The 14,339-nt window shown below is 41.5% G+C and overlaps 1 protein-coding gene across 9 annotated transcripts in view; it reads right to left on the bottom strand.

Annotated features, from left to right (window-relative positions):
• STRC (stereocilin) overlaps positions 1-14,339 on the bottom strand; it is a 133,432-nt gene that overhangs the window by 67,108 nt on the left and 51,985 nt on the right. For 8 of the 9 annotated variants that reach the window (XM_056572090.1, XM_056572083.1, XM_056572088.1 and 5 more), the window contains 7 exons: positions 13,559-13,669; positions 8,836-9,002; positions 7,748-7,934; positions 7,016-7,125; positions 3,212-3,344; positions 1,388-1,570; positions 78-116 (listed from right to left, as the gene is read on the bottom strand). In XM_056572090.1, the coding sequence (XP_056428065.1) occupies positions 78-116; positions 1,388-1,570; positions 3,212-3,344; positions 7,016-7,125; positions 7,748-7,934; positions 8,836-9,002; positions 13,559-13,669 (930 nt within the window). The remainder of the gene's footprint in view (positions 1-77; positions 117-1,387; positions 1,571-3,211; positions 3,345-7,015; positions 7,126-7,747; positions 7,935-8,835; positions 9,003-13,558; positions 13,670-14,339) is intronic. The other variant, XM_056572086.1, reaches the window with a different exon arrangement.

Raw genomic sequence — 14,339 nt, 5'->3', positions numbered from 1 at the left:
GGTGTCAGATGGGGGAAAATACTCACCAGTCAAAATATATGCACGTACAGGCTCCTGTGCCTACATTTAATACTTACATTTAATTTTGAGGTAATGTTAGTGAGTATTGACAATGCCTGAAAGAAAGGAAACAATGGTTATCTCAAGTATGTCAGAATGCTTAGAATGCCCACTGTAAAGTATGTTTTATTCAACTAACGAGAAGCATAACAAAGGGACAGACACATTTCTAGCAGTAAGTCCCTGGTGCGGTAGCATGCCGCGGTTCCTGGGCACTTGTGCCAAAAAGCAGTCATAAGAGATAAGTCCAGACCCCGATTACCGCACTGTTCATAGGGAAACACCTGTCAATTATTGGAAGGCCTAATATAGTGTTATCCTCTCCTTTTGTTATGCCCCTAGCTTTATGCGGGGGAGAACAGAGATCCTGACATGATTCTTCCTGGAAAAATAATTCAACTGAATACTCAATTGCTGGCGGATGTTAAAGCCAATTCCCCAAAGTATCTGCAAAGATTTAAAGGAATTGTGGCCCATAACAGAATAAAAATGAACATGCTCAATAAAGCTATACTCTCAGTTTTAGTTTTGAAGGACATGACAGGTCATCTTTAAAGGGGTATTCCCATCTCAGCTTGTTATCTCCAATCTATAGTGGAGATGTTCAGGTGTAGGATATGATGTAAAAAAAAAAACTAAGTTACAGCCAAAATAACATAATTGGCAAACAAGTATACATTCTCTATTTAGAAAGATCAGGAACCCAGTAATCCAATGAAATGTCACATAAAAGTTGTGTGATGCACCCCTAATAAAAATGCATGGCGACTTTAAATCTTCTTCTGTGGCACATATAACAGATTTAAAAAAAAACACTAAAGGTGATTCCTGAACAACTTGTAATAGCTGCAGCAAATGTAATATTGCCTTTTATGATAATTTGTGGTGCAATAATTTGGTGTATATGTTCAACAACTGTGAGGTGGTATAGGATGACAAGTGCCAAGTCCTGTAGTGTGTGCCATTTTTTCCTATTAATTGTCTTGTTATCCTTAGTTTTTATGACACTATTGATAAATGTGCTCCGATGTTTACGGTAAAAACAGCAAGAGATATTCATTACAAGGACGTTCACACTACAAGTAGGTGCTAATAGTTTAGCAAGATGCTAATCTATAGAGCAAACCTATTCGAGAAATGACACTACAGATTTGGGGAGGTGGTTATTAAAGTATGGTAACAAAATGAGTTAACCTAGAATGATCAAAAACAGAATATAAATTAAAATAATACATTTCACAATTTTTTTTGTTTTTTCAAGAATATCAATTCCCAACCTCGGGATTAATGATAAACACTATCCTCCAGGGCCTTGTAGATAACATACCTGGGCAGCAGAAAGATCTGATGCTTGCAGTTGAGGAAGTAGAGACGTAACAAAATTTGTTTGAAGAGACTGGAAAAATGTGACCCCCATTTCTGGAAGCAAACTTTTCCATCCAGTCATCTCATCAATGTCCAGCGTCTGTAAATTAGTCCTTTTCAGTAAACTTACTAAGGAGTAAGCCAGCTGAAATACAAAGCAAGTCAAATTATAACAATGAAAGGCATCATAATGAAAAACTTACAACACATCTGTAATTTTACTTAAAGAAGATGTCCAGCGGTAGGAAACTTAGCCCCTATCTGCAGAATATGGCAGACGTGTCTCACGGGTGATCGTGGGACTACCAGTGGTCTGACCCCCCGCGATCTCCCGTGCAGCTCAGCTCCTGTGTGTGATGTTTATGTGTCTCTGCTTCTCCCATATAGATGAATGGGAGGGGTGTGCTATGACCAGCTGATGTGATGGGTATGAAACTTTCTCTAACAGAGCTGAGCCAGGGCCGAGCCATGGGATATCGTGGGGGGTCCCAGCGGTTGAACCAACACAATCAGACACTTATCCCCTATTCTGTGGATAGGGCATACGTTTCTTACTGCTGGACATTTTCTTTAAAACGTTTGTAAAATGGTAATTGCATAAAGCAAAAACACTTGTAATTTACATATAAATGACTATGAATTTGCTGCAGATTCACAGTTTTGACTTCCTTATTAAAGTTATTTGCAGATATCTACTTTTGTTTACTCTTTCCTTCCAAGTTTGTCCAGAATGCCCATGCAAGTTGCCAAGAATTTATCGGGTACGTTCCCGCCACAGGACACACCTATACTTCCTGTCTATTCCCTGTCTCTTCTGGACGCAGTGTGCAAGAAGTGCAAGAATTGCTAAGTTTGGCAATAAATAAAATAAAATTGGAATACAAAAAATGGTACCAATAAAAAGTACATCTTGTCCTGCAAAAAGTAAGCCCTCACACAATGCTGTCGGATAAAAAATAAAAAATAGACATGGCAACACAAAAGAAAAAAAAAATGATTTAGTTGAAAAGAAAAAAACAAAAAAAGAAAAAGCTTTATAAATTTTTATTTATATATTAACTGGCTCCAGAAAGTTAAACAAATTTGTAAAGTGCTTCTATTAAAAAATCTTAATCCATCCAATAATTATCAGCCGCTGAAGTTGAGTTGTTCTTTTCTGTCTGGCAACAGTGCTCTCTGCTGATATCCCTGCTTGTCTCAGGAACTGCACAGAGTAGAAGAGGTTTGCTATGGGGATTTGCTTCTACTCTGGACAGTACTCGAGACAGGTGTCATCAGAGAGCACTTCAACAAAGAACAACTAAACTTCAGCAGCTCATAAGTACTGAAAGGATTAAGATTTTTTAATAGAAGTAATTTACAAATCTGTTTAACTTTCTGGAGCCTGTCGATATATAAAAAATAGTTTTTTCCTGGATAACCCCTTTAAGGACACAGGTCAGATTTGAAAAATGGGGTTTGGCCATAAAGGTCAAAACAGCCCATGTCCTTAAAGGGTTTAAGGGGTACTCCACTGCGCCAACATTTGGAACATTTTGTTCTGAACGCTGGGTGCGGGCTGCCACGCCCCCTCCCATGGACTTACATTGAGGGGGCGTGGCGTGAAGTCACGAGGGCCATGACCGCGACGTCACAACCCCCGCACCCAATGATCAGAACAAAATGTTCCGAACGCTGAGGCAGTGGAGTACCCCTTTAAGGAAAAGTATTTATACAAATGCATTTATAGTAAATTAAATACACTAATTTAATAAAAGTCTCAAGTCATACTATAACAACAACTTACTCTTCCACGGTGGGACAGTGTTCTCAGTGACACACATTCAAGCAGCCTCTTCTCCACTGTTCCTAGTGGGTAATGAAAGGGCTGAAACTGTTGTAGATCTTCATATGTCAAGTAACAAATAAGATGACCAAGCCTGCAAGAGTGAAATTACAATGAAATTCATGGGGAATGTAACTTTTTCCTAACTTTATTTTGGAATAGAGACAACCATTGATCTTTATTAGAGGAGGTTACACAGCATTACATAAACATAGTTGCTTTTTTCCAAAAATTTGCCACATCTGTCTCCTCAATGTTGTGTGTTACAACTCTGCTCCATTCACTTTAATGAAACTGGGCTGCACTGCCACACAACCTGAGGGCAGTTTCTGGAACAAATCAGGTCTGTTTTTTTCTAATCACTTAAGGGTATGTTTACACGCAGATTTTATGCGCAGATTTGATGCACAGGATTTTCTGCTGCAGATTTCAATGTAAACTAAATGACTGGGCTTTACTTCTAATCTGCAGTTACAAATCTGTGCAGGATCCTGTACTTGTGAATACACCATAAAGGGGTTTTCCTATTTCCCCTCTTTAGCTTCATGCTGCGGAGAATCCACTCACACATCATGGTTTTATAGTGGGCAGACTATTCCTGTAAGAATGATGCTCCAGGCCAGCACCGCTATGAGGATGTTGTTGCTGCTGGCCGGAGCATGCGTACTTCTGATGCTCATAACAGCAGAGCTTGCAGCCCTATTCTCTGCTCCAGCGCCGTTTATTGCAGAAAAGGGAATCATCCCAAGATATGGTAAGAGCTGTTGTGACGATCCCCTGTATGATCCCATGCATTTGCCCAAATAAAGTTCCCTCACTGTAAGCGATATCCTCAACTCCTGTACTGGCGACACAGCCCTATATTGCAGAGAGAGAGAGAGAGAGAGAGACGTCAATGGCCCAGCTACTGCCCCTACAGCATAACGGTGGACGGAAACCTAGACAAGAGCATACAGCAAGAGGGATTGACCAGAGAACATAACAGGAGAACAAGATGAGTTGGGTAAGAACTATTGGCAAAAATGTATAACCTGACATGCACTACCCATCTAGATATGACTGTGCAGACATTAATAACCCTTTAAGCAGCTCTCTTGCTGTCCTATAAATCAGTACATTCTGGGGCCATCACTTTGATAACTTTCACTTATATTTTCTGTTGTTAGATTAAGAGCTCTAATATCCCCATGGATCAGTTTCCACTGGAACCCCCTTTATATTGACCAAATCACTGACCTAACCAGAAACCAGTCTTTAATAATTCTGTTATTGCCTTCAGTGAATGGTTGTATAGATTGTAAATTCCTATTTTATTTTTTTTTTTTTTTTTTTAGATAATTTAGCTTAAATATCCTTTCAGTTCAACACGTAGTTCCACTGTTAGGCTGGGTTCACATACTGTATGTCCAGCATCCGGCATAGGTGAACTCAGCCGAGATCTTGATGCAACTGATGCCACAACTGATGATTAGTTGTCATCAGTTGTATGGCATCCATAGTCCATTGTTTCTGGATGCTGGACATTGTGCCCTCCAGTGTGTCCAACCATCCGGCGTCAAAATTAAGATGCTGGATGATTGTGAACTGTCCTATTTAAATTAATGGAATCAGTTCTATCATGCGTTTCCCTCCGGTGCACACCAGAGGGAAACTTTGCCAGATGCCTGATATATGTGAACCCAACCTAATTCAGTTCCATGTTCTACTGCTCAACAATATCTTTCATTTGGTTTTCTTGTAGAGAAACTTTTAGCAGTTCCATCCACATTATCACAACTTGCTGGCTTGCCTCTCCGACCCCTGCCCATTAGGCCCTTTAATCCTCCAAGTGCCCCTGTCTTCATAGTGGTCATCCTCACATCACTCAGGAACTGACCAATAAAACCTTAAGCTTTCACAATGTTCGTGCTCCATATGGTTACAAGCTAGCTTGTGTTCTTGATCCACTTTGGGGACATTACCTGTTAAAGTTAAGGAACAGACTCTACTCCCTACTTTAGCCCTAAATCAAATCCTTTAGTGAACCAGTAGGCTACACTGGTTCACTGGTCGATACACACTAAAATGGAAGAGTGCCATCACATACTGTATTTTCAGTCATCCGATTCAGTTTCCCTCCAGCACTGTAGAAAAGGGCCAGTGGGAAACTGGTGATTGATCTGGCACCTCAATTGGGAACGTATTTTGCAGTGTTCCCCTGTCCAGACTGCAGAAATAACAGGGTGCTGGACCAGACACAGCTGATGCACTTTGCCATCACTTGTGGCCATTATTCCAGCTCAGTACTGAGCTGGATCGCTGGAAATATGCAAAGGAACCCTAACTGCTGCTTTGGTTAATTGTACAGTCTAGAAGTACATAAAGTAAGCAAGAATTTAAAGGGGCACTCCAGTGGAAAACAATTTTTTGTAAATCAACTGGTGCCAGAAAGTTAAACAGATTTGTAAATTACTTCTATTTAAAAATCTTAATCCTTCCAGTACTTATAAGCTGCTGTATGTTCCACAGGAAGTTTTTCCTTTTTGAATTTCTTTTCTGTCTGACTACAGTGCTCTCAGCTGACACCTCTGTCCATGTCAGGTACTGTCCAGAGCAGGAGCAAATCCCCACAGAAAACCTCTCCTGCTCTGGACTGTTCCTAAAATGGACAGAGGTGTCAGCAGAGTGCACTGTGGTCAGACTGAAAGGAAATTCAAAAAGAAAAAAAAATCCTCTGGAGCATACAGCAGCTGATAAGTAATGAAAGAATTAAGATTTTTAAATAGAAGTAATTTACAAATATGTTTAACTTGGCACTGGTTGATTGTTTTCCACTGGAGTACCCCTTTAACTCTTGGCCACTGTACTCAGGGACGACTTTAACGCGGGGCAAAAGGGGCAGCTACCCTGGGCCCTGTCATTCCTGGGGCCCCAAAGCAGCTAGCCCTTTAGCCCCATGCTAAAGCAGCTAGCCGCCGCTGCCGGTCCAGGTAGGGCCGGCCCTGCTGCTGCGGCTCACTGTTCTAAAGTGGCGCAGCGGCCTTTAAAACAGTGAGCCTGTGGCAGGGACTGATGGGGGATGTAGCGCAAATGACGTTCCTCCGCAGACCCGCGCAGGAGGATGTCAGCGACGTCACACAATCCCGCCGCCGCAGGAAAGAAGAAACCACGGACGGCTAGGTGAGTGTGTATGTAAGTGTATATGTCGTTAGTGTGTGTCTGTAAGTGTATGTCAGTAGTGTGTGTCTGTAAGTGTGTGTCGGTCGGTCAGGTGCGGGGGTAGTGTGCTGTCTAACCTTACATGGGGAAACTATGCTGTCTACCTGTGGGGGAATACTGCTGCATATCTAATGTGAAGGAACTATGCTGTCTACCTAATGTGGGGGTACTATGCTGTCTACCTTATGTGGGGAAACTATGCTGTCAACCTAATGTGGGGGAATACTGCCGCATATCTAATGTGAGGGAACTATGCTGTCTACCTAATGTGGAGAAACTATGCTGTCTACCTAATTTTTAGGGAAACTATGCTGTCTACCTAATGTGGGGGGACTATGCAGTCTACCTAATGTGGGAGAACTATGCTGCCTACCTAATGTGTGTGTGTGTGGGGGGGGGGGGCAATTTCACTACAGACGGCCCTGACTGTACTGAAATTGTCTGAAAACAGAAATTGCAATCCTTTTAATATACATTCACATCTACACACAATAGAGTTCAAACATGGATAAGCGAACAAATGACACAATTCTCTAGATAAAGATATTTCTGTAGATGATAATATACCTCTGTACTTTGTCTACATCTTTGCTGATGTTCATAAGGCTTTGTGCCACATACCGGCCTTGTATCATCCCCACGTTCCCATCTTTCCAGCCATCTGCCAGCAATTTAATCTGAGAGGGACAAAAGAAATGATTAGTATAACTGTCAGTACCTAGCTAGCGTCTCCTTTATTCTGCATTTGTACACTTGCCTAGCACAATAATCCTATGTATAATGCATCAGTCAAATGTGCTGTCATGACTTCTATCACATTAGAATCACAGTCAGATTATATTCAGGATGACAAATAATAGGGCGTCTTGCCCATTCCTATAAATATTAGATTGCTCGGTGCTCGTTTATAGTGTTTCATTCAGACTCTGTTAGTACCGGTAGAAAACCACTGACACATAACTGACTTAAGTACTAAATGTATGTGACCTCCCTAACACGCTCTAATTTAACTCATTATAGTTTCTTAACTTATTTCACAATACCCCATAACATTTTTTGAATGGGCAGTATACAGGCATATTAAGGGAAGATTTATCAAAACCTGACCGGAGGAAAAGTTGCTGCATTGCCCATAGCAACCAATCAGATCGCTTCTTTCATTTTTCAGAGGCCTTTTAAAAAAAATGAAGGAAGCAATCTGATTGGTTGCTATGGGCAACCCAGCAACTTTTCCTCTGGACAGGTTTTGATACATCTCCCCCATTGCCATGTGTATATTATAAATAAAAAAGCACAAACCTGATCAGAGCTGAGCTGCACAAAGTGGCAATATGGCAGGAATGGAAGAAGCGGTTGAATAGACCTCAGAAAGTGCGGTGGCCACGATGGGACTTCACCAAAAATGTCAGCTTGTAGGAAATGTTTAGCAAAAGCACGCTTCTGAGTAACCTTCATTTCTTGACTGTGGATTTTTATTGCATCTAATCTAGAACAAATGATTACTTTTCAGCACAATCTACATACAGTAGAAGCTTCTGTATAATACAAGTATGTTGTCCTGTACTATAGTGGGCAGGCGCTTAAAATAGTGTCCGTGTTCATTATGTTGCCATGCAGTTGAAAAAGGCTGTAGTGGACGGAACGTGTGCTGCTTTTGTATATGCATCACTTTGCCTGAATAAAGAAACACTTTATAGCAGACGTTGTTGTGCCAGGATTTCTTTACATGGAAAGACTTTAAAACCACAGATGTTGGGGTGTTTTTGTGATATTAAAGGGGTTATCCAGAAATCGAAAAATAAAGCTTATATTTTTCAAAAACCACTTCCTGTGTGTCTCCAGATTGGGTGTGATTACAACTTGGCTCCATTCACTTCAATGGAACTGAGCTGCAGAACAACACCCAACCTAGAGAAAGACGGGGAACCGTTTTTAAAAGAAACAAGCTGTTTTTTGATTCCTGGATAACCCCTTTAAAAGCCAATGAGAAGGAATTGTTGCTGTTGGTTACGAAGCATCACTGTTCTGATGGCCCTTATAAAATCCAATAAATGAGGAGAACAAAATGGAACAACAAAAGGGCAGTCACCATGAAGAGAAAGCGTAACATCTAAGGCCCCCAAACAAATTTACAGAAAAGTCAGACAATCCCCATGGATTCCAACTTTCTCATTTATATGGCATCCACCATAATATGCAAAGGTGGGACGAGGCCAACAATTCTAGGTCAATGACTTAATGGGAAGAATGACTACAGCAGAATAGAAAATAGTTCATCTTATGCAGCATTGTTTTTACTTATAAATACACTATAATAATATTAAGAATCCGCTACATATTGATCAACATATGATAATACAACAAAAATAATTTTGTCTTTTACTTACACGCTCTGGTTGGCCAAAAGAGTTATCGGAAAGCTCACAATGTCAGATATGGACATGAAAGGAATGAACTGGGAAAGGTCCACAAAGATCTGAGGCGTTAAGAGTGGAAATTTCTGAATAAACATTGAAGTTAAGGTCTCCAACCCCTTTTCATCAGGACTAGTCTTCTAGAGAGATGGGAATATAAAATACTTTAGGTGTTTTAAAATTATGATGATAGTTTACTTGAAAAAAGTATTCTGTCATAAAGGACAGTTTATGCTCAGAGGCTGTCTAGAAAAACTTCTAAACAAAATTTTGGATAAAGTGGGAAGAATTCCTAGAACTGACTTTTGTTCTCTTTTTTTTAAATTCAGTCATTTTTTTTAAAATTGGGACATTATAGAAAAGAATGTTACCCTGAATCCTAATGCAAAATAGGTGTAATAGGAGCTTTTAATAGCAGTGACTCTAGTGCCCTTACCTTAACAGGAATAGGAGGTGTGGAATCGGGCTACAACAGAGAGAACAAAAAACTCTAAACAGAAAAGAAGCTGCCTGGATCACACGGACTGGGGCTCTTAGCTCGGTCTAAACGATCACAATGAACTTAATGGCCCTGACTTACTAAGAGTGGAGTGTACTTTTCTTTGTGGGTTTTGATTCCCGACAGGTATTTTTCCACTGTATTAAAGGGGTACTCCGGTGAAAACCTTTTTTTTTTTTTAAATCAACTGGTGCCAGAAAGTTAAACAAATTTGTAAATTACTTCTATTAAAAAATCGTAATCCTTCCTGTACTTATTAGCTGCTGAATACTACAGTGGAAATTCTTTTCCGTTTGTAACACAGCGCTGTCTGCTGAATCACGAGCACAGTGCTCTCTGCTGACATCTCTGTCCATTTTTAGGAACTGTCCAGGGTAAAAGGAAATCCCCATAGCAAACATATGCTGTTCTGGACAGTTCCTAAAATGGACAGAGATGTCAGTAGAGAGCACTGTGCTCGTAATGTCAGCAGACAGTTCTGTGTTTCAAAAAGAAAAGAATTTCCACTGTAGAATTCAGCAGCTAATAAGTACAGGAAGGATTAAGATTTTTTTAATAGAAGTAATTTACAAATCTGTTTAACTTTCTGGCACCAGTTGATTTAAAAAAAAAAAAAAAAAAAAAAAACTAATAAAAGTTTGTCACCGGAGTACCCCTTTCACTAATTTTTCCTATGTTTTGCTTTTTTTTACCCATGATCTGAGCTGTCAGGTTTTCCAGAGCTCAAATCAACCACATTTCATGTGAGAACATTAGTAAATATGTTGGACATGCCCCTTTTTCATCAGCCACATCCCTTTCCCTGGAGGCCACACCCTTTTTGTGGGTTTTGTGGGTAAAATGGAGAGTTAATACATTTTTTTTTTGTCGCAAATTCTGGCGCTGAAAGCGTGTGACACAATATGGGCGCCAAATTCAAGAAAAAACTATCAGATTTACATTAGGATGCGTTTTTGTCCTTTTTAAAATTTTTTTTTTTTATTTGTTCACATATAATCTCCTGTTTCTTCACCTATTTTGTATTTGTACTGCTTTTCCCCACCTTTTTGTTTTAGTGCTTGGTTAAACCGGTGCTCTGTAGTTACATGAATCAGGTTAAAGACAGCAGGTTAAGCAGGTTACTGCGAAAGTCGTCTACCTTTTAGCCAGCTCACACTGACCACTGCCTCTCTACAATAGGGCATGTTTTTTTTTTTATAGTTTTTATTTGAGTTTCATATAAAGTACATCAGCTTCAAGACTGTGATACATACAGTACATAGAACAGATACAATTACATCGCTGTTGGTACCTCTGTTACCTATATTAAATAACATGTAACTTAAAGAAAGAAAAAAGAAGAGCATACCATAGGGCATGTTTTAATGGATCAAGAATAAAATTTAGACATTGAATAAGGGGTGAGTACCAAATTTTTTTTTTTTTTGCTAAATTGTTGCTACATTTATATTTATTTAAATTGCGCACCCCTGCACTGTCTGAAAAGTTATTTTTCTCCCTGCGTACTAATTTTACATAGCTGTTAGTGTATCAGATATAGCATTTTGTAGCAGTGCCTACCTCACTTTCTTTACCATTAGTATAAAACTGTATAAGGAGCTTAAATGGGCACTGTCAGATTCAAAAACTTTTTATATGTTGTACATCTTTGCAAAACATTGAAAAATTTCACCAGAGCCCGCCGCAAGGTGGGATGGACTTGGTGCGGCGGTAACTCCCAGGTCGTATCCCCGGATAGCGACTCGACCTCACTAACAGCTGAGATAGGCGTAGTACACAAGGACAAGGCGAAGGCAAGGTCGGACGTAGCAAGAGGTCAAAGGTTTGTAGTCAGGGGCAACAGCAAGGGTCTGGATACACAGGCATGGGAACACACAGAACGCTTTCTCAGGGCACTAGGGCAACAAGATCCGGCAAGGACAGGAAGGGGAAGTGGGTTTTATGTGTGGGGAGTGCTTGGGAACTGATTGGACCAGGCACCAATTAATGGTGCACTGGCCCTTTAAATCCGAGAGACCCGGTGCGTGTGCGCTCTAGAGAGCGGGGCCACGCGTGCCGATACTGAGCAGGAGGACGGGGCAGGTGAGGTGATCGGGGTACGACCCACGGGCAGGCACGTCCTGCCGCGTGGATTCCATCCCCGCCGGATGACACAGAGCAGCGCTCCCGATCAGCGAGTCTGACCAGGGCGCTGCAAGCCAGAGCAGAACGCTGCAAGCGCTCCAGGGAAGGAGCGGGACCCGGAGCGCTCAGCGTTACAATATTGTTATAGTCATAGGTTCATAAGGATTCATTACCTTATCTCAAGTGAGTCTTATCTCAAGCAAGTCCAACAGTTATCCTGTTCCTCAGATTTGCAGAGCATGTATGGACATTATATACAGAGACATATCAACACTTCATCAGTTTTTATATATATTTTTTTTATTAGCCTGGAATTGGACGTTGTATGTAATGCTTCAGGACTGCATATGGCCCAGTGGCCATTTTGCTCCTCTCCCTAGGGGGACAGACGTCGGGGGGCGACTTTTATTAAGTAAGGGGGTTTGTGGTGTCCCGGTACAGAACACAGTTCTGTACAGTCCTTAAGTCCCCTCAGGTAGAATCCCTCAGGTCCAAAGGGCTCTCCTGCAGGGCTCCCCTCTAAGTCATTATGTTATTATATTGCATTCTGTTGTATATAAGGTATGTACATTTATTATAAGCATTGTACAGTGAATGTAAACTGTATATGAAGGTTGTTAGGATATTTACCCTGTATAGTACCCACCTAAGGCCATGTGATGAGTCATGTGATGTGTGATCACATGATATACCAAGAGTTCCATGTGCACAGGTAACCACAGGCAACCGGCTACCAATGAGCTTAAGGGGCTGATATAAGGGGCTGTAGTCTCTATTCTCGCTCTTTTAGTTCCTGGACCTAAAAGCAAGCACAAGTCCAGTACAAGTCCAGCATATCTAGGCCATGGCCTATAAACCTGCAGCCACATCAAATCTGTGAGCACAAGTCAAGTCCCTACTGTCCCTACAAAGTGATAACAGTAGTACAGTGGCCTGCATCAGCATTCTAATAACTAGGAGTCCAAGCAAGCCTGGGAGGTTCCCTGTGTCCCGGTCACCTCTGTGGAAGTTGGCTGTTTGTTAAGACTGCTTTATGCCTTCTCCAAGTAAAAGTTCAAATTACAACAAATCCCTGCTTTGGACTCTCATTCATCACATGCCGTTTTTGGGTTGGTTGTCGGCAGTGCCCTACACCAAACAACCACACCCTGGCGTCACGAACACTAGGGGTTAACAACATCTTGCCCCAGGGGTTAATACCATTCGACCCCACCACTCACTGAAACACCCCATGGACCCACACACTCCTCTGTGCTCTCTCCTGTCTGATAGCACTCCTCTGTGATCTCTTTTGTCTGATAGTACTCCTCTGTGCCCTCTCCTGTCTGATAGCACTCCTCTGCGCTCCCTCCTGTCTGATAGTACTTCTCTGTGCTCTCTCCTGTCTGATAGTACTCCTTTGTGCTCTCTCCTGTCTGATAGTACTCCTCTGTGCTCTCTCCTGTCTGATAGTACTTCTCTGTGCTCTCTCCTGTCTGATAGTACTCCTCTGTGCTCCCTCCTGTCTGACAGTACTTCTCTGTGCTCTCTCCTGTCTGATAGTACTCCTCTGTGCTCTCTCCTGTCTGATAGTACTTCTCTGTGCTCTCTCCTGTCTGATAGTACTCCTCTGTGCTCCCTCCTGTCTGACAGTACTTCTCTGTGCTCTCTCCTGTCTGATAGCACTCCTCTGTGCTCTCTCCTGTCCTATCAGACACAGAGGAGTGCTTGCCCACCCTCACTTACTGGACTTTGTCCGTGCCTGTGCTTCAGCTTGGACAAAGTCATGATTTTATAAGCTATGATTTCTATAAAAAGGAAATAAAATTTTCTTATGAAGTATATTAGAAAGGTTAATGTTTTGCCAAGATGTACAACATATAAAAAGTTTTTGTATCTGACAGTGCCCATTTAAATGTTCAGGCAAATCGGATTATCCCAGTTAAATATGCAACTTGAATTCTGTACCAGACCACTGGGAGCCAGAATATTGTACTTAAATTATATCTAAGATATCAAAAAAGATCCGTCATAGTCTTGAGTAAATTCATCTTATACTCAGTAATACTTACCAGCTATGGGAGATTCACTCACCTGAATTTTTGGCCATGATCGATGCATCAGTGAAATAAAGCGTTCAACTGCATTATTTTCTGCCGATAACAGCACCTTCTGGAAACCTTCCCTTGGCATTTGCAGATATTCCTGCCATAAAAGTGTGCCATAGATTATTTAATATAGGTTCATAGCCCTCTGCTAGGGTGGATATATATATAGTAGATCACATATTATCACAAATTATTATATTATAGTTTATCTCTCCTTTGACTTTCTAGCAAATTCCTTATTGATGTGCTAGTTTTAAAGGGGTTTTGCGGGCAAAAACTTTTTATCCCCTATCCAAAGATGTCTGATTGTGGTGGGCCCACCGCTGGGACCCCCCATGATCTCCCTGCCGCACCCGCATTCTATGCAGGAGCTGCATCTCCAGTTTCAGAAGCCTCCGGGTTTCCGGGACTGGGGACGTGGCATCACGCCACGCCCCCTCCATTTATGTCTATGGGAGGTTCCGTCACACCCACTTTCAAAGACATGAATGGAGGGGACGTGGCGTGACGTCCCCAGTCCCGGAAACCGGAGGTTTCCGAAACTGGAGACGCAGCTCCCGCATAGAATGCGGGTGCTGCAGGGAGATCGCGGGGGGAAGGGTCCCAGCAGCAGGCCCACCGCGATCAGACATTTTATCTCCTATCCTTTGGATAGGGGATAAAAAAAATTTGCCCAGTATACCCCTTTAAGTAATTTCATCTTATCTCCTATCCTTTGGATAGGGGATAAAATGTTTTTGCCCGGTATACCCCTTTAAGTCATTTCA

This window comes from Hyla sarda, chromosome 4, assembly GCF_029499605.1.
Source record: "Hyla sarda isolate aHylSar1 chromosome 4, aHylSar1.hap1, whole genome shotgun sequence".
Taxonomy (NCBI): domain Eukaryota; kingdom Metazoa; phylum Chordata; class Amphibia; order Anura; family Hylidae; genus Hyla; species Hyla sarda.
This window is presented reverse-complemented; position numbering and strand designations above follow the sequence as displayed.